We start from the raw sequence: 18,765 nt of genomic DNA, 5'->3' as shown, positions 1-18,765 counted from the left end.
TCCTCCACTCCATCCTCTAGCTCACACATTCTCTCTTGGACTCTTATTTCCTGCTTAGCTCATCCTTGGCTTTATAATTTATAGAAATTTTATGTTGTTTTTCAAATTTGCTTTATCGGGTTTTCTGCGCTGCAACTTCTCCCTTTTCTCCTGTAAGCTCAATCGATGTGCATTTTTATATCCTTTATCTGATAAACATCTAATATGCTTGGAGGTTTACTTTTTCCTCTCACAATAAATTATTTCTTTCTATATTTGGATTTTTTTTTAACCATCAGCTAATACTTGGCTAGTTTTTATTTGTAGGTCTCTGGAGGTCTGAGTTAAGGTGGTCTTCTCCTGAGTAGGTTCTTCAGCCAATTGGAGACATGATACCCAGCTGAGAGGACCTTAATTCCTAGGCTTGGCCCTTGGTGGTGTAATACATAAATCCCAGCCCTGTGCTATACAGTGGCACACCCACCACTTCAGGTGACTCTCCCCACAGGCGGGTGGATGGATTTCCCCCTAGATTGCTTCTTACTGAATGTCCACAGGGGCTCAGTTGTATGTGGCCATCTCCATTCTGGTATTCTCTTTGCTCCCCAGACACTGGGTCTCCTGACTCCCCAGCTCTCCAATCTCCTGGCTCTGGCAGGAGCCCTGAGACTAGCTCCCGGCCCAGGGAATGCCTTATTCCTTGGGAGCACACAGTGTTGGAAGGCCATGTCGTGACCAGCAGGGTCTTCTCCCGCCTTCTCAGCCTGTCTTCAGGTGTGCTGTTCCACATGTTACCAGCAGACCTCAAGGCTGAGCGCTTTATGAAGAAAGACATCTGAGAGCCTCCTTCTGTGTGGGGCTAGGATAAAGCAGCTCTTTTGTTTAGGCCAGCAGCAAGATCAAACATCTAGAAGGTGGTGGTGTGTGAAGCAATAACAGATCCTTTTATGCAGTGGTGGGCCTCAGACTGGCTGAGTGCTGGCTTTGCCTGGTATGGACCGGTCAGTTATCTCCAAATGCAGACACAAGTGCTTAACATGGAGTATGTGACAAACACAGCACCTGAGCCTGCCAGGCCATTGCTGCTGTTTACATGGAAGGATGGAGGGATAGATGGACAGTTGTACAGGCTGTAGGATTTCTGCTCCAAGTCTGAGGAGCATCCTCCAATGTGTGCTCTGATACTTGGTAACTGAGCTGACCTGATCTGATGAGATCATAGCCTCCTCAGGAACTCTTCATCCTCAGAAAAGAGAGGAAGAAAACACCGAGTTCAAGATGGCCATGGGAACACCAGATGAAGTGTGTAGATGCAAGAACTCTGTGTGCCAAGGGCTTCGTGGAGAGGCTGAGCACACTGAGTGGGCGGGAAGGAGAGCATGAGGTTTATTGGCTTAATGCTCCAGAGCATGGCTTTTCCCCTCAGAAAAAGAAGATAACATGTGGTGGTGACAGAGGAGAGCTACCAGGGAGCAGAAGGAAGACAGAAGTCTGCTCTCAGAGACCTGGCTTTCAGCCAGCTCTTCTGCTCCACTTTAGTCTGGTCTAGCATCTCCTCACCTTTGGCTCTTTCTCACTTCCTGTTTGAAAATGGTGGTGGACAAATGACCTCTGAGCTCTTAAAGTGCTCTACTGGGAAGAGGTGTTCTACCAATCTTTGCCCCTTGGAGAGGTGGGACAGGGTCCAGAGGATGGGCCAGCTGTCCCCATGCAGCCGCTGTAGGCCAAGGCCTCTCGCTGCTCAGGTATACTTAAAGGGAACAGGATGGAACTTCCTCCTTGTTCATCAGTACAGAGCCCAACTTCTAGCAGAGCATGGCGCCATAATCTTCATGGGGATCTCTGTGTGGAGGTGGCTCCTGTTTTCTCATGTCAGACAGACACTTAGGGAAAGTTTTTGGTGCTAACTCCCGTTCTTGCAGGCTGAAGGAGATGGCTTGCCTTGAGCCTTTCCTGTCATGGTTTACGTGGAAAGCAATGGCATCTGGGTACCTGAAACAACTCAGGTCATGTGAGCAAGAGCAAGCCTGTCCAGCTGGGGCAGTTGCTGAGCTTTCCAGATGTTGGGTTGTGGTCGTTGCCTCCGCCTCACTACTGCTGCTTTTGATGAAAGCTGTAGGACCCGGATGGCAGTCTCCTTAGAGCCAGGCCCCGGTACAGGGCAGCGGCCGTGGGCTGCTTGTTCTCATTGTTTCTGTCCATTCCAACACCTAATGCAGAGGAGAGGAAAACCAAATTTTTGTCACCTGGTCACTGAGTAAGTTACAGTGTTATTTGTTTTTGTTAAAAAAGGGAAGGGGCATTTAGCTGAGTGGAAGAGCACTTGCCTGGCAAGTGCAGGGCCTAAGTTTGGTCCTCAGCCTTGCCAAAACAAACAAAAAACATAACATACCCATCAGTGTGGAATTAATATGTATATATTACATTATATAATATATATTATATTTTCCACATTCTGCAACCATCCAAAAGAATGAGGTTTACCTGAAGGCACCAAAAAGTGGAAAATTGAACTATAAAGCAGTAACCCCATGCAGAGGACAGTTTATGCACATACATAAAAAGAAAGACATTCACACTAAAAAAAAATCTAAAAGCAGCCACTTGCAGTATACATCTGTTATATCAAGAGAGTTATGAGTTCAAGGCCAGCAGGAGCAAAATTAGTAAGAGCCTACCTCAGAGACAAAACCAGAAGGATCAAGGTGTGGTTCAAATGGTAGAGTAAGGCCCTGGGTTTAATCCCCAGTGCTTTCTGAAAACATCCACACCAAACTGGCTCTATCCTGGGAGCCAAGGAAAAGGAAATACTAGTCATGTGGCGGTGGCTCACACCTGAAATCCTAGCTGCTCAGGAGGCTGAGACCTGGAGGACCACAGTACAAAGCCAGAACAGGAAGAAAAGTTGGTGAAACTCTTTATCTCCAATTAACCAGCAAAATGCTAGACGAAGTATGACTTGGTGATGAAACATCAGCCATCAGCAAGAAAGCTAAGACTGGGAGGCCCTGCTCCAGTACACACACACACACACACACACGCACGCACACACGCGCACACATGCACACACACGCGCACACACACGCACTCTGGCCTGTGACTCTGCCCTGTAGCAGATACTTCTGCAGGACTGTCATTTATCCCACCAGGGTTAGTTGTTTGGGTTAATTCTTAAAGAATCTTTCAGTACACATTTGCTGTAATCACTGTGGAAACTCGCCCATAACATACGCTTGGTGCCTAAGAGAAAACAACCTCACTGACAGCGAGGAGTCGGTGGCCACATTAGCGTGGAGCATCCTCTCCAGCAGTGCAGCTGTGGGGAGCTTCCCAGTGTATCTGAACACCTCTGAGGATGAGTCAAGTGGCTGTGAGTTGACTCGCCCAGCTAGAGCAATAAAGAGAAAAATTAGTCTAATGCATAGTCTTAACAAGAAGGAGAGTGCGAGCATGAATTATTAATGTGACTAGTCTGTGGCAATCAGATAAAATGAAGTCCCATTTGCTCAACCTTATTAAAAGAGAGTGCGGGCAGGAGGGAGGGAGAGAAGGAGGGAGGGAAGAAGCATGGTAAAGGGCGTTAAGGGACTTCTAACATGGAAGGCCTGCCTTGGAGATGGTAATGTGTTTTCTAATCTCTGTGGTCTTTAACTAAACACAATAGTAAAGGTTCTCTTCGCATAATTCTGACTCGTTGAATTATTGAACATTTTAGAAAATACTTGACTGCTGACTTAGATGTCTTTATGATGAATTGGCAGTCTTTTTGGCAAGGGATTTGGTCCTCCTATATCACACGGAGATGATTTCATCCACTTGTCAAGAAAGAACTTTTAGAAAAAGTAAAGACATACTGACTTGATACCAGATTTCAGTCCTTAGATTTACCATCAACCCCTGATGGCTGAAGGCCTCCCTTCATGCTGCAGAAGTTTAACTTTTTAAAAAGCAAGAAAAGGGAGAGTTCAAATTGTTGAAATTGCTGTAATAAGTGGGTAAAAATTACTTCTAAAAATTAACACATTTCTAAATGTTCGTGTAGTCTGTGTGCATACTTATGTGTACATACAAATATGTAGTTTCTGATGGGGGGGAATGCCTGTCACTCAGACATTTACAGTCAGGTTGGAGCAATCAGGTTCTTTCTTAGCTATTTGGAAATATTCACAGAATATTATTTTTATAGTATACCATCAGGTTGCCATTTTTAATTTTAAGATGATTTGTTGAAGGTGGAAAATTTGATTATTTCTGTACTTGGAAGAATGCTCTTCTTTTGGTTGTCCCTAAGCCTCTTTCTGCTCAATGCTAGCGCTCTACCATTTGAGCCACAGCACTACTTCCGGGTTTTGAGTAGTTTTAGGTAAGAGTCTCTTGGGGACTCTTCTGCCCAGGCTGTCTTTGAACTGTGATCCTCAGATCTCAGCCCCCTGCATAGCTAGGATTACAGGCATGAGCCACTGGTGCCCAGCTTGGTTATTTTTAAATAGTTAAAATCTGAGATGTAAGCCAGGCACTGGTAGCTCACACCTATAATCCTAGCTACTTAGGAGGCTGAGATCTGAGGATTACGGTTCAAAGCCAGCCTTGGCAGGAAAGTCCGTGAGACTCTAATCTCCAATTAACCACTAGAAAACCAGAAGCAGTGTTGTGGCTCAAGTGGTAGAGCACTTGCCTTGAGCTGAAGAGCTCAGGGCCAGAGCCCAGGCCCAGAGTTCAAACCCAATGACCGACCCCCAAAAAAAAATCTGAGATGTTTTTGATGCCATTCCGTTTTTGATAGGGACCCAGCTTATTCTCCAGTCTTCATGAAGTAAGAAGGGATTTTGGATCGGAAGTCTAGATGCTCTTAGTGAGAGCTGTTAGTAGGATTATGGGTTTCTACGACCAGAAATTTCCCCAAATTCACTTGTTAGCATGTGTGCTAGCGATGTATATGGTGGCCTTCAAAGCAGAAACAGTTTGCTTTATTCTTCCTCAGTGCCAGTGTACGAATCAACACCATTGTGTGATAAATGTGTAAGTTAACAAGAAAAGGAAAGCATGTGATTCCACATATGCTGAGAAAAGTTCATTGTAACATTACTGGAAAGTTTGGGAGTTTGTGGTTCATTTAAAACACGTATTGCGTGATCAGCAGAAAGATGACTACTGAGGGAGGGGTGTGGGTACTAGCAAGGGGAAGGACTGTGCGCTCAGCACCTACGGGTGATCCAGAGCAGCCACTACTGTGAACTGAATGGAGTGGAACTGAGCTAGTCAAGTTTTTAATGAGATACTTCAGCAGTCTTCAGAAAGCTTCCTGTGAGTCATCCTCTCCCTCCCCCTTTGCTGGAGAGAAGAGTGGAGCAGCCAAGATGAGGGCTGTGTTGTCTCCATACCTTTCACACCTGAGAGAACAGAGCTTCCTACGCCACCAGGGGTGGGGAGAAGAAGGCGCCAGTGCAGGTTAGTCTACAGAGATCACCAAATGGTTAGCCCAGCAGGCTTCATCTTCCTTGCCCCTGCGTCCTGCCCCTTCCTTGCCCCGGTCTTTACCGTCTACGATGTAGATACAGAAAAAGAGCCCTCCCTGGGTCATCTGCAAGCTGGCCTAGCCCTTGGTACCTGCCCTTCCCATTCATTCTAAACCACAAGCAGCCAGGAACTCTCTTTTCTGTTCAAACACTGGACTACCTGGGCTAGGGATGGATGGAGTGCAGCGATGGAGTACTCTCTGGTCTTGATCCTAGGGTATAATCCCTGGCACTAAAAAAAGAAAGTACAATTTAGGGGACCTAACTTCCCCATTTGGCATTTTCTTTAGTGACCTATGAGTTAGTTTGCGTTTCCTGTTGTCGTTCTGGTGGCTGTATCCCAGTCCTGGCAGTGACCTGGAGGTGGCCAGGAGATGCACAGCAGAAGGTGGTCAGCAAGAACAGGATGGCTGCTCACGCCCTGAGTGATGGACATCCAAGTGTCCAGCGGTCCTCTGATGTGTGCTTCCTCTCTCAGATCCTGGTGTACAGCGTGGAAGCAGAGCGGTGCCTGTCAAAGCTCGGAAATGCACTTGGTGACTTCACCTGCGTCAACTTCAGGGACAGCCCTCCCCACCTCATGGTCAGCGGCAACATGGACAGGAGGTACGTCCGAGTGTGTGCTGGCCGGTCTCCACCGCCACGTTGCAGCTTTGTCCACCTGAATTGAACGTGTCAGCCCACGACTTGGAGAGCAGAGACTTGTATTAGGTAATCGTTGGATCCAGATATGTCTGCTCCATTTCTAAGCACCACAGGATGGGGTTCTGTTCAGCCGGTTGGTGGACACAGTTGGCAGGAGGTCCAGCGAGACCACTTGGAATATCTCTTGTCCCCTTGCTGCACAATTTGTTTGGCATTTAAAAGCTCACTTTCTAATATTAAAAACAATAACCTAAGGGATGAATCATGTTCAACAAAACAGGGTTGCCTGCCAAAGGATGTCAAGAGTGTATTTCAGAACACTGCGGTGTCCCTCTGGTGACGGGGAACGAGACTTGATGGGAACAGGTTCCAGTTTCTATTTAGCTGATTAGCAGCCTTCTCTTAACGCATTGGCTTAGAGAGTCAGATTTTCCCTGCACAGGGTCCGGTGCCAGCCACGGACGCTCCGGGAGCCATCAGCATGAAAGGATTAAAAGTGTCTGAAAAGACCCTTGGAGTCCAAATTTTAGGTTTTCCTCCTCCCTGCCCCTCTCCCCTTGTCTTTTTCTTTTCTTTCTTTCTGCTTGTTTTTGGCTGGTTATCTGCTGTGTCTGATCCTGTGCCCTGAGGAGAGGTAGCATGGCTAGAGGCCAGGGGCTGCTGGCGCCCTCCCCTGGACCGGCCCCGGGCTGCAGGTGGTGGGCCGCTGCACTCAGGAGGTGGGCTGTCCTTCATGCCAAGTCCCAGACCCCTGTCCCGTGGGCCACTGCAGCAGTCTGCAACAGTAACCACTTTATCCAGCCCCCCATCTGCATTCTGCTAGCTTCCCACCCCCTTTTGTATATAGCAAAAAGGTAATGTGGAAAAAAGGATTATATCATTTTTAAAAATTTTTATTTATTTTTATTGTGAAAATACTGTACAGAGGGGTTACAAGGGCAAGGTAATGAGTACATTTCTTATCAAGCATTGTAGCCTCCTCCTTTGTTTCCCCTTCTCATCCTCCCCCTGCCCCGCCCCCTCATTTTTTTTTTCTGAAGACCTAAAATGGTTCATGTTCTGCTGCTTAAGGGTTGAACATTGGACTCAGCTTTTCTCTCTCTCTCTCTCTCTCTCTCTCTCTCTCTTATTGTTGGTCATGGGGCTTGAACTCTGGGCCTGGGCGCCATTCCTGAGCTCTTCAGCTCTAGGTGAGCACTCTACTCCTTGAGCCACACCGCCACTTGTGGTCTTCTGGTGCTTTATTCGAGATAAGAGTCTCACAGACTTTCCTGCCCGGGCTGGCTTTGAACCATGATTCTCAGATCTCAGCCTCCTGAGTAGCTAGTATTACAGACATGAGCCACCAATGCCCAGCTCAGCTTTTAAGAGCTGGGCCTGTAGGTAGCTCTGTGGGTGGTGCAGCAAATAGAACGAATCCATACACTCTGAGCTTATCCAAGATAAGCAATATCTTGAAAACAAGTAGCTCCAGCCAAGGAGAGTAGGGAGCTCCTGGCGCCCCCAGGTGCTACTTAGGGCTGTGGGTTCTACCCCAAAGCTTGCTCACAGCTTGAGCACTGGGGCATTCAGCTACAACAAGAGTCCTAGGAAACCAAATGGGGTTCTGGAGAAGAGACTTCAGTGAGCTCACAGCCAAAGGCCATGCGTGACCGCCCGCATGGGGGTTGTGCATGCCACAGTCATCTGCGTGTGGAGCTGGCAGTGAGCAGCTTGCACTGCCTTTCTCCTTGAGGAGCAAGCCCACCTCATTCTTCACCCACAGCCAGAACAGGAGCTCCACGCCCTCTGCTCAGGTCCAAATGTGCAGGCTAAGTCCTTTTTATTAGTAAACAAATATTATGTTTGAAAAAAGCTCCCAGTCTTGTGGAAGAAAAGAACAAGTTGAAGCTGGGCGCTGGTGGCTCACACCTGTAATCCTAGCTACTCAGAAGGCTGAGATGTGAGGATCACAGTTCAAAGCCAGCCTGGGCAGGAAAAGTCTATGGGACTCTTATCTCTAATTAACCAAAACCAGAAGTGGTAGCTTAGCTCAAGGTGATAGAGCACTATCCTTGAGTGAAAGAGCTCAGGGACAGTGCCCAGGCCCTGAGTTCAAGCCCCACAACCAACAACAACAACAAAAAAAGAATAGGCAAGAGACTTAGACTCGGGGATGGGCGGGGTGGGGGTGCGGTTGAAGTGTTAAAGTATCCCATAACTAGTGCTGGTACTAGTCTGTTTGACCACAACTGGCATGTCAGGTTTAGCTTCATGTATAAGAAAACTCTTCAGCTGGGTGCTGGTGGCTCACATCTGTAATCCTAGCTACTCAGGAGGCTGAGATCTGTGGATCAAGGTTTAAAGCCAGCCCAGGCAGGAAAGTCTGTTGAACTCTTATCTCCAATAAACCACTAGAAAACCGGAAGTGGCGCTGTGGCTCAAGTGGTAGAGCGCTCACCTTGAGCTGAAGAGCTGAGGGATAGCGCCCAAGCCCAGAGTTCAAGCCCCAAGAATGACAAAAAACAAAACAAAAAAACCCAACTCTTCACAAGTTAAAATTCTGGATTCCACAATATGTATTAGAAATACAAAGGTTAAAAACAGCACGGTAGCTGAAGGCTGTAACACTAAACACTAGCTACTTGGGAGGTGAAGATGGAGGGGTAGAGGCGACCCAGGCCAGCCCAGGCATAAAAGTTCATGAGCTCCAACCTCAGCAGGAAAAGCTGGGCCCAGATAGGGGTGCACATTTGTCATCCAGCTACATGGAGACATGGCTCAAGTGGTAGAGCACCTGTGTAGCAAGTGCTAACAAAGCCCTAAGTTCAAACCCCCAAAACACTAAAAAAGTAAATGATTTTTAAATAAAAATTGCACATCTGGAGAAAAAGTCAGGCATCCAAATGTTTAAGTGAAGGGAAGTCTCCCCTTCTTTTTCCCCAGAGGCTCTATCCTGTGGGTAAGATTTCATTAGAGGAGCATTCCCAGACTTGCAGCTTGTGTTTTGCTTCAAATGGAACCTGGTCAGATGCTGTGAGAACTGGGTCCTTGCTATCCTTGCATTTTGAGGCTGAGGCCTCCCCATTCAGTTTAAAGAGTTCAAACTTCCTTGGCCACAGTGCATTTCCCCAGTGCTTTGTAAGTCATGTAGGAATGACTCAGAGGCTAAAAGTAAGTAAAAGTCCAGTTAAGAGAAAAATAACTTCGTTAAGGAAAGCAGTTTGAGTAGTTTGCAAATATGAGTGGAATTTTGCAAGCACTTTTACTTTGGGGAGTAGGAAAATGAGAGAAATACGTAGCCTGTTACCATCTCCAGGGTGTGAGGTGGGGAAGCAGGGCGAGTAGAGAGCTGGAGGTGAGGAGACCAGAGAACAGGTGCAGTGAGGAAGGTGCCATTCTGCTATGGCATGGCCAGTCAGACTGGTGCCCAGTGCTGCCGCAACCTCACATCTGTGTGCTCATCAGTCCTGCACAGACGCCATGCAGAGGTTGCCAAGACTTGGCAGAGGTTGAAATTTTAGTTCTCAGAGTGTTAGCTGTGTCCTGTATGCTCGGTGTCATGAGATTCCCCTCCTGCAACTTCCTACATTAGCACACTTAACACTTGTGCATCCTAGCCTTCTGGCATGCCTTTTTCTGGTACTTTGGGGGCAGATGAAGGATAGCTTTTCTCCATCTTACCTGCCTGTATCTCTGTGCTTGGGGGGAAAGCCACAAAGAAGAGGAGGACCCCCCCCACCCCTAACTCCCATTTCTTGGGACTGCAAAGCTCCTTGAATTGGCCTTTGGTCGGGGAAGATGGAGCTCCTGTCAGAGTCTTAGCCTCCTGCACCACCACTGACTGTGTTGGGCTGCAAGTCAAGGCAGGGAAGTGAGGCACACCTCCCGCAGAGCCCCCCCTGGGACGGACTCTGCTCCTCTGCCTGTTGGCTCCAGTCTGCCTGCTAGAGTTCCCAGGCCTTTTTGTAGTTGACCAATAGGTTCCAGTGATGGTCAGACAACCACTCCACCTTCAGACCTACACCTCCCCACCTCCTTGTGAACAGGCTAGGCCGCTGCTCTTCTGTGGTTCCCAGGCTTTCTGCCATGTGCTCTTCCTCACCAGTGAGATCTGGGGTAGAAAATGGAGGCATTGGGCCGGTCGCTGGTGGCTCACGCCTGTAATCCTAGCTACTCAGGAGGCTGAGATCTGAGGATCACAGTTCAAAGCCAGCCTGGGCAGAAAAGTCCGTGAGACTCTTATCTCCAATTAACCACTAGAAAACCCGCAAGTGGCGTGGCGGCTCAAGCGATAAATTGCTCGCCTTGAGCTGAAGAGCACAGGGGTAGCACCCAAGCCCAGAGTTTAAGCCCCATGACCAACAACAAAAAAGAAAGGAAAAGAAAAAAAAGAAAATGGAGGCATTTACTGCTGCTCTGCTGGGAAGAGCCCGAATGAGAGTCAGTGCTATAGATAGATGCGAGCTGTTGTTAGGTTGCTAGGGCAACATTCACTGAACCAACAAATCCTTCAGGACGTCTTTCCATGTTCTTAGGTGTAATTTTTTTTTTTATTGAGTTAGCATTCACTTACCATGTAATTCGGCTATTTAAATTACACAATTCAGTGTTTTTAATGAGTTATACAAGTATCCTCAAAGTAAATTTTAGAACAGGTCCATCACCCAAGTAGAGACCTTGTGCTCATCAGTAGTCATTGGCCTTTCCCAGTTCATTCACCCCATTTCAGCGTTAGGCCGCTCCTCATCTGCTTTCGTTCTCTGCATGGCTACCTGAACAGGGCACGTCATACAAATGGAATGACACGCTCCTTTGTGACTGGCTTCTTCCACTGAGTGTTGTGTTTTCAGGACACAATGTTGTCCCGTCTCTGTCTGTCATTCTCTGCTGTGGCCAAACGCCCCACTGTAATGAGGCCAGTTGAGCTACTGCTCACCGTTCACGGCTAGGTGGGCGTTTGGCTGCACTCCCCCTTCAGCCGTCATGTGTAAGTTTCTGTGTGTCCTCATTTCCTTTGGGTGTATGTACCTGGAGGTAGAATTACTGGCCTGTATGTTGATTCTGTTTAACCATTTGAGGAATTGCCAGGCTCTTTGTTAACGTGGCTGTGCTTCTTACAGGCCCATACACCTTACAAAGGTTCCATTTTCTCATCATAGCCATCCTCACATATGTGCAGCAGGGCCTGCTTGTGGTTTGCATTTGCATTTCCTGATGCTGGTGGTGTCTGGCATCCTTTCATGTGCACCCTGTCTTTCATGTACATTCCCACATCTTCTGAGAGGCCACTATCCAGACCTTGTCTGCAGTTGACTTACCTTTTGATTGTTGAGTTGTGACTTTTTTACTTATTCGGATACCAGTCCCATACTGGATATGTGATCTGCAATTTTCCATTTCCTAACTAAGGTTACAAAGGTTTACCGCCACATTTTCTTGAGGGCTCTGTGGACTTGGTGGGTACATTGAGGTGTGTGACCAACTAGGAGGTGATTTTTGTAAGGGTGTGAATGCAGCAGGGTCCGTCCTAATGCATTGCGTGCAGACCCTGATACATTGCGTGTAGCCCCTGATGCATTGCGTGCAGACCCTGCTGCATTGCGTGTAGCCTCTGATGCATTGCGTGTAGCCTCTGATGCATTGTGTGTAGGCCCTGCTGCATTGCGTGTAGGCCCTGATGCATTGAGTGTAGCCTCTGATGCATTGCGTGTAGCCTCTGATGCATTGCGTGTAGGCCCTGATGCATTGCGTGTAGGCCCTGATGCATTGCGTGTAGGCCCTGCTGCATTGCGTGTAGGCCCTGCTGCATTGAGTGTAGCCTCTGATGCATTGCGTGTAGCCTCTGATGCATTGCGTGTAGCCTCTGATGCATTGCGTGTAGGCCCTGCTGCATTGCGTGTAGGCCCTGATGCATTGAGTGTAGCCTCTGATGCATTGCGTGTAGGCCCTGATGCATTGCGTGTAGCCTCTGATGCATTGCGTGTAGGCCCTGATGCATTGAGTGTAGACCCTGCTGCATTGCGTGCAAACCCAATTGTCTCAGCACCACGGGTGTAGGCTGTTCTTTCCCATCGAACTATCTTAGCAGCGTTCTTGAAGAATTTGGGAGCTTTTTGTAAACTCTTAGTCCCAATGCCAGCACTACACTGTCTTAAAGATTCTAGGTTTTCTACAGTGTGCTTCAAATGCTGCAGTATTAATTGTATGTGAAATTTTAAAAAAGTTGTGTTGTCATCTTCTTGTGCAACATGAATAGTCGCATGTAATTCATCAAAAGTGAGTTAAATTAATCACGTGCCTTGTTTTACAGCAATCCATGATCATCATCACCCTCAGGTAGTGTCTCAGGCCAACTTGTCAGATGCCGTGGAGTTTGAGTTTAGTGAGGTCTTCTGGACCTCTGATGCTGACCTCCAGAGGAAGCAGGCCTATAGAGGGCAGGGGCCAGTGCTGGCAGGCAGTGACTCTCCATGATCCTGACGTTTTGTTCTGAATTCAGAGGGTCTAAACCTGAAACACTCAAGTACTAAGCCCAGCTGAATGAAGCTGGGCGTGTCTACTTAAAACTCATGCTTTTCTGGTTGCTGAACCATTCATCCTGGCTGGGGCTGTGCATTAAAGCTGTCCATGTCAGCGCTTAAATTGGTGTTTGAAATCCTCTTTAATAGCTCAGGTTTAGTGAGAGCAAATAGAATCTTGTAGTAATTTAAAAAAAAACTCATTTTCTACTGCAGTAGTGTGGTACTCACTGCACACTATTGAAAATGAACTATACAGTTTGTAAATGGGGGCAGAAGAGTGTGAGGGAAGGGGTGACATTGTCCAAAAAGAAATGTGCTCTTTACGTGACTTACGTAACTGAAACTCCTCTGTACGTCACTTTGTATACTAACAAACAAATTTTTTAAACTAATTTTCCCGATTAGTTTGGTCACAAAAACAAAAACCCCCAAACTGTGTTTTAGTGCCTTGTAGCTTGTCCCCTTTAGTTTTTGGATAGAAATAAAGCAGGAGTTCAGGCCTTCTTAATGAAACTGCTGAGCCAGAGTCTGAACAGGCTCAGCTTTGCCACCAGACACGCTTTGCTTTATTACTATGTAGGACTGCTTCATCCAAACCAATAGGAAGTTGCGCCCCCAATTAAAGAGTCTGCGCGCTTCCTGCCGCCTGACAGATAGAAAGTCGTGGCTTGCTGCCTGCTGTCAGAGCCCGCACGGGGCGCAAATGTTGCCTTTGCTCCATCTGCAATGTTAGAATAAGTTATTCAGAGCCCTTAACACAGGACCATCCCGAGCGTGCCTCCCCCTCGGTTCCAGCACGTTTTCCTGCCATCAGATGGATGCTCCTCTGCTGGAGTCTTTGGAAGGTTCTGGTGTCTTTTGTTTTAATTGGCGGGCTAGAGCCGCCTCCTAGGGTGTGATTTTCATTAGAGGGGCTGCAGAGAGGGAGTGTTGGAACGGTCCTCCAAGCCCAACCATGAATATTAAACATAATACAATTACAGCTTTCGGACCAATTATTTTTCTTTTCAGTGGGCAAAGTTGATGAAATCCCCGCTCGATGGAGGATCACACCAGCTCCCATTGGCTCCCTTTGTCCCTGGAATTGGCGTCTTGGCATGCCGTCGGGCCCGTTTGTTGTACTACCTGCTGCCCAGTGTGGAGTGCTGCGTGGCGTGCAGAGAATGCAGGCTGGCCGAGGTCCACTGCATTTCACCGTCAGGCGTTCGAGGCCCATCCCCACTTCTCACTTTCTGTAAATTTGATGGCCTGAGTGGACTTGGCCTGCTGGAGAGTTTGCATTGCTGTCTGTAGACAAGAATCCAGAATAATGCCTCTTAAGATGTCAGGGGGAGAAGAAAGGACCCCCCTTTTTTCCTGGGCCAGGGAGGAGGTATTCAAGTCTGCCTGGGCCAGTACTGTCAAGGACACTGCTGCTGTATGTCTTGGTGTAGCTGTTTATTTGGTTGGAGCCCTCCGTGCTAATATTAAAATACAATAGGAAAACAGATGGTAAACTTTGAACTTCTGGACCAAATTTATGTTTGCTTTTGTCTCCTTAACAGCCAAGCTGTAAATTATAGACTATAAATATCCAACAGGGGCTCAGGGGCTCTTCATGGACATAGCCACAGCAGAATACACCCTGTTCACCAAACACACACTGAAAAAGTACTTGGGCTAAATTTTTCTGTCCCTGCTTTCATGTGGATAGTTGAAGCACCGAGAGAGGATCTGCCGCACAGGTCTTTGGACAGCCTTGATCCTTTCTTTCTTCTTTGTCCAGTCGCCTTAGGTTGCTGTACAGATCTTTGGACAGAGTTGGTCCTTTCTCTCTTCTCAGTCCTGGGTCTTGAACTCAGGGCCTAGGAGCTGTCCCTGACCTTTTTTGGTCAAGGCTGGAGTCACATATTAGAGATAAGAATCTCACAGACCTTCCTGCCTGGGCTGGCTTTGAACTGTGTTCCTCAGATCTCAGCCTCCTGAGTAGCCACGATTACAGGCGTGAGCCACCGGTGCCCGGCTCACACTTTCTAAATGACCACAGGATGGTAATGCACTCACAATATCCAGTTTCCCACCTGAGGAATGTCAGGGACTTGGTCATTTGGGGCAGTAGCGCTAACCCCATTTCCCTTTCTCCCTTCTCCAGGGTGAGGATCCATGACCTCCGCACAGATAAAATCGCCCTGTCCCTCTCCGCTCACCAGCTGGGGGTCTCTGCCGTCCAGATGGACGACTGGAAGATTGTGAGTGGAGGCGAGGAAGGCCTGGTGTCTGTGTGGGATTATCGCATGAACCAGAAGCTGTGGGAGGCCCACTCCAGGTGAGGTGCCCCCCGCCCCCCCCCGGGGCCTCCCTTCTGCCGGTGCCAGCGCCAGCTCTCACGAGGACACTGAGGCCTGCAGCTGCAGCCGCTCTCATCTTAGTACACCATGCTTTATGCCTAGCCTGCCCTCAGCCATTTCTCAGGAGTGCTCTACTGTCATTTTAGAATTCCACCATCTTATTGGGAAGGCAGAAAGGTAACTGGAAAATGGAGGTAACCAGCTCAGCTGGACAGGATGTGACCCACCCCAATGAGAGCCAAGGGGTTGGTGTGCCCCAGGACACCTGTCTGCCCAAGTGGCACCCCACTGAGGGCCAGGGACACCTGTCTGCCTGCAAGCCCTTCTGTTCATGTGTCACCTCTCTACTGCTAGGGCTTTCCTCAGGCTGTTTGGCTGCTTCCGCTAGGAGATATTTGTCATTTCAGCCTTTAATGCAGCTATTCAGCAGATAAATAGACAACATCCCACGCACAGGCAGACAGGTGGGAACCGTTCTCCCGCCAAGAAGAACTGGTGAAAAGCAAATGTGGTTCAAGAGCCCACACCCTGCCATGACACACGAGCCCAACTGCTTAAAAGAGCCCTGTGAGCCGGCGCCACTAGCTCACGCTCGTGAGCCCAGCTACTCAGGAAGCCGAGAGCTGAGGAGTGTTTGTGATGCCAAGCCAGCCCGGGCAGGAAAGTTCATGAGACTCTTACTGCCAATAAGCTTCTCAGAAAAAGCTCAGAGTGGTGCTGTGGCACAAGTAAGTGGTAGATCACTAGCCTTGAGCAAATGAAGCTCAGGTACAGCACCTAGTCCCAGAGTTCAAGCCCCAAGACCAGCAAGAGCCTACTTCATAACCTCAAAGTAGAGGCTGTGTGGGAGAGCTTGCCTCTCTGGCTGTCTTTCAGTGCCTCTCCACACCCACATTCTAGAGACAGGAGCACAATCAGGAGACCAGGAACAAAGCCTTCCAGTGGCAAGTCTCAGTCTGGGAAGCAGTGCACCTGTCACCGCTGAAGTCCGTGGTGATTCACCGTGTGGCCACTAGGTGGTATCACAAGGCTGGAATCCCGGCACCTTGCTGCCTCCCCACCTGGAGGCCAGACCCTGCCTGGCTGTTTCCCAATGAGCTGATTTCTGTGGTGCTGTGCCTTCCTATAGGCCATTCAGGGCAAGCCAGGCGAGTGGTCCAGGCCAGGTCTCCCCTAGCTGTGGTCCTGCCACAGCTAGCACCAGCAGCTGCCTGTCCCCTCCCTCCCCAGGGGCATTTTCACCCACCAACTGATCCCTTCCCTCTGCAGGGCCTGTCAAGAGTCCAGTGAGTGTTAGGCTTCCAGGCCCAGGAGCCCCACCCATCCATGCCTCTCCTAAGCTCAAGTGCAGCCATCTACTCCATCCGTCATCCTCCTGTCTGGCACCAGCAGTCAGGCTGAGACTAGGCCTTTCCCTGTCATTCTCCTCCCCCATCCTCCCCGGCCTACGCCTCTAACCTGAGGCCTCCCCTGCCTCCAGCCAGCCCGTCCTCCGCTGTACCATTCTCAGCCGGCCTGACTGGTGTCTCCCATCCTGCCCTCGCTTTGGCTACTTTCTAGAGGGGTACAGTTACCTCCTGCTAGTTGGGAACCCCTCTGAGACGCCGTGCCACCTGGCATTTCCTGGTTCTGTGCTGTGGTCACAGCAAGCACTGCAGGCAGTGCTCTAGGATGGAAGAAGTCTCTGTTTTGGCAAACAGACTCAATGTCTCCTTCCCAGATCTTCGGAACATGCTTTCCCACCCAGAGCGCAGAGCCATGGGGCCCACTGGGCCCTTCGCTCTCCCCACCCCAGGCCCACCCCAGGCCTTCCAACCAGGGCCACAGAAAGGGGACAGGCCTCCCTGCACACAGATGGTCAGTTTCCCTTGAGTCGTTAGGCCCCGAAACACAAGTGCCTTGCTGGTCCGATCTCCAGCCAGCCTCGGGAGTGGAGGCGGGACAGGGCCCTGTGGACACTGCCGCCTCTGCTGTGAGTCCGCGTCCGAGCACAGAGCAGGTGTCCGTTGTGCTTCCACACACACTCACGGTGCGTCTCTCCTCTGTCTGCAGACACCCTGTGCGCCACGTAGCCTTCAACAACCACAGCCTCGTCACAGCCCACGTGCCCTATGAGAGGGTGGTGCGCAACTCCGACCTGGACAACTTCGCCACACACAGGAGGTCAGATGCTAGCCATGGCTTGCTGATGAAACCGCCTTGATGCCACCTCAGCCGCATCTGTGTCCAGGCCTGGCCCCCTTTGTAGGAGGTGGGAACGCGGTGTGGGCCGTAGGGGAGCCCAGAGCATGCGTACGGGGTGCTTCCCGGATGTGCCCCCCGCCGCCCACAGCGCCTGTGCAGGGAGGACCGGGAGATGGCAGTAGCCTGGCCAAGAGGGAGCCCAGGCAGGACCAGGGCAGGAGGGCGCAGGGGCTGCTTACGATCTCACTATTGGCTAGTCGCTCTGAGGCCTCCTCGTCTGCTTGCTTGACACACAGCGTGCCCCGGGAGACCTGTATAACACGTACCTCTTGCAGACAGAGGCTGTCCTGACCTGTGCTCCCTCCTTGCTTCCTCCAGACACCGGGGGCTGATCCATGCCTACGAGTTTGCGGTGGACCAGCTGGCCCTTCAGAGCCCTCTTCCTGTCTGCCGCTCGTCCTGTGACGTCATGGCTGCGTACAACTACGACCTCGCACTGGCCTTTCCCTATGACAGTGTGTAGGGAGTCACCCCACCTGGGAGTAGAGAGAACACGGGGCAGGTAATTTTATCCATTTACCACAGTGCCCTGCACTGGGTGGCAAAGGTTTGAGCCGCCTGCTGCCCCCCACCCTGGAGCTTATCAGCAGGCTTTGTTCATCTTGCTCTGTTCGCTCTCTCTCTCCAGTGGCTTTGAATATCACACACTAATGACTCAAACTGAACTTCCTTCCACATGCTGCCCGGCCTGGCCTATCTGGGACCTGACACCCTCCCTGGCCTCGTCCTGGGCACTGGGACCTCAGCTCCACAAGGCCCAGTGGACTCTTTCTCCCTGGAGTCCTTGAGGTGCCCCAGCCTCGGCACCTCCTTCCTTTGGGTCGCAGATCCTACTCAGGCACTGAGGATCAGTGAGCTGTACCCCGCTCCACCACCACCCAATGTACACTTAGCAAGCAGTGCTTTTTCTGGATAGATTTTACCATGGCTCATAGTTATATATTTATACAGTTATTTCATGGGGACTATTTTGCGTTGACACACAGTAAACATTTTCTAATGTGGATTAAGCGGCCACTCTCTCCGGGGATGGGAGACGGGGTTGCTGTGAGGACGGGGAGGCGGGCAGGGGACCAGGAGCCTCTCTCCACAGTCCTGCGAGTGCCCACCCGCAGCTCGTGGCTGCGCCGGTGCACAGCCACCTCGACCACTGATGGAGCTACAGAGGGAAAGGCAGTCAGGCCGTGGACACAGTCATTAACCCTGGCCCACAGAGCTTTGTGCCTTTTCACATTCCTGTAGACCACGCGCCAGACACGCTGTGTGACGGCCACCAAGTCTCTCAGTGAGCAGAAGGTCCCAACCCCAGGGCCGTGGCGCTAGAATCACAACGCCCGTTATGGAAAAGCCTGTAGAAATTCCAGACACCTCTGACTCTGCCTTAGAGGGGAATAAAAAGAGAAATAGCACTTCTCTAAGAGGGTGCTGAACGTCCAAACCCGGGGAGCCAGCGCAGGGCTGGAGCAAGGAGGGGGCACTGCAGAGGGGACTGAGCCCCCTGGGGCTGGGAGCCAGCGCGGGGCTGGAGCAAGGAGGGGGCACTGCAGAGGG

General features: G+C 49.9%; 1 protein-coding gene across 1 annotated transcript in view; it reads left to right on the top strand.

Moving 5' to 3' along the window:
• Nucleotides 1–18,213, top strand: part of Fbxw8 (F-box and WD repeat domain containing 8) — an 84,212-nt gene extending 65,999 nt beyond the window's left edge. Inside the window, exons 8-11 of the mRNA XM_013014218.1 lie at nt 5,974–6,101; nt 14,775–14,948; nt 17,023–17,133; nt 17,533–18,213. Coding sequence (XP_012869672.1) covers nt 5,974–6,101; nt 14,775–14,948; nt 17,023–17,133; nt 17,533–17,677 — 558 coding nt within the window. The 3' untranslated portion in view covers nt 17,678–18,213. The remainder of the gene's footprint in view (nt 1–5,973; nt 6,102–14,774; nt 14,949–17,022; nt 17,134–17,532) is intronic.
• The last annotated feature ends 552 nt before the right edge of the window (nt 18,214–18,765 follow it).

Source organism: Dipodomys ordii, unplaced genomic scaffold (assembly GCF_000151885.1).
Source record: "Dipodomys ordii isolate 6190 unplaced genomic scaffold, Dord_2.0 Scaffold23, whole genome shotgun sequence".
NCBI classification, from domain to species: domain Eukaryota; kingdom Metazoa; phylum Chordata; class Mammalia; order Rodentia; family Heteromyidae; genus Dipodomys; species Dipodomys ordii.
The sequence above is the reverse complement of the archived record's forward strand: the minus strand, read 5'-3'. Positions and strand labels throughout refer to the sequence as shown.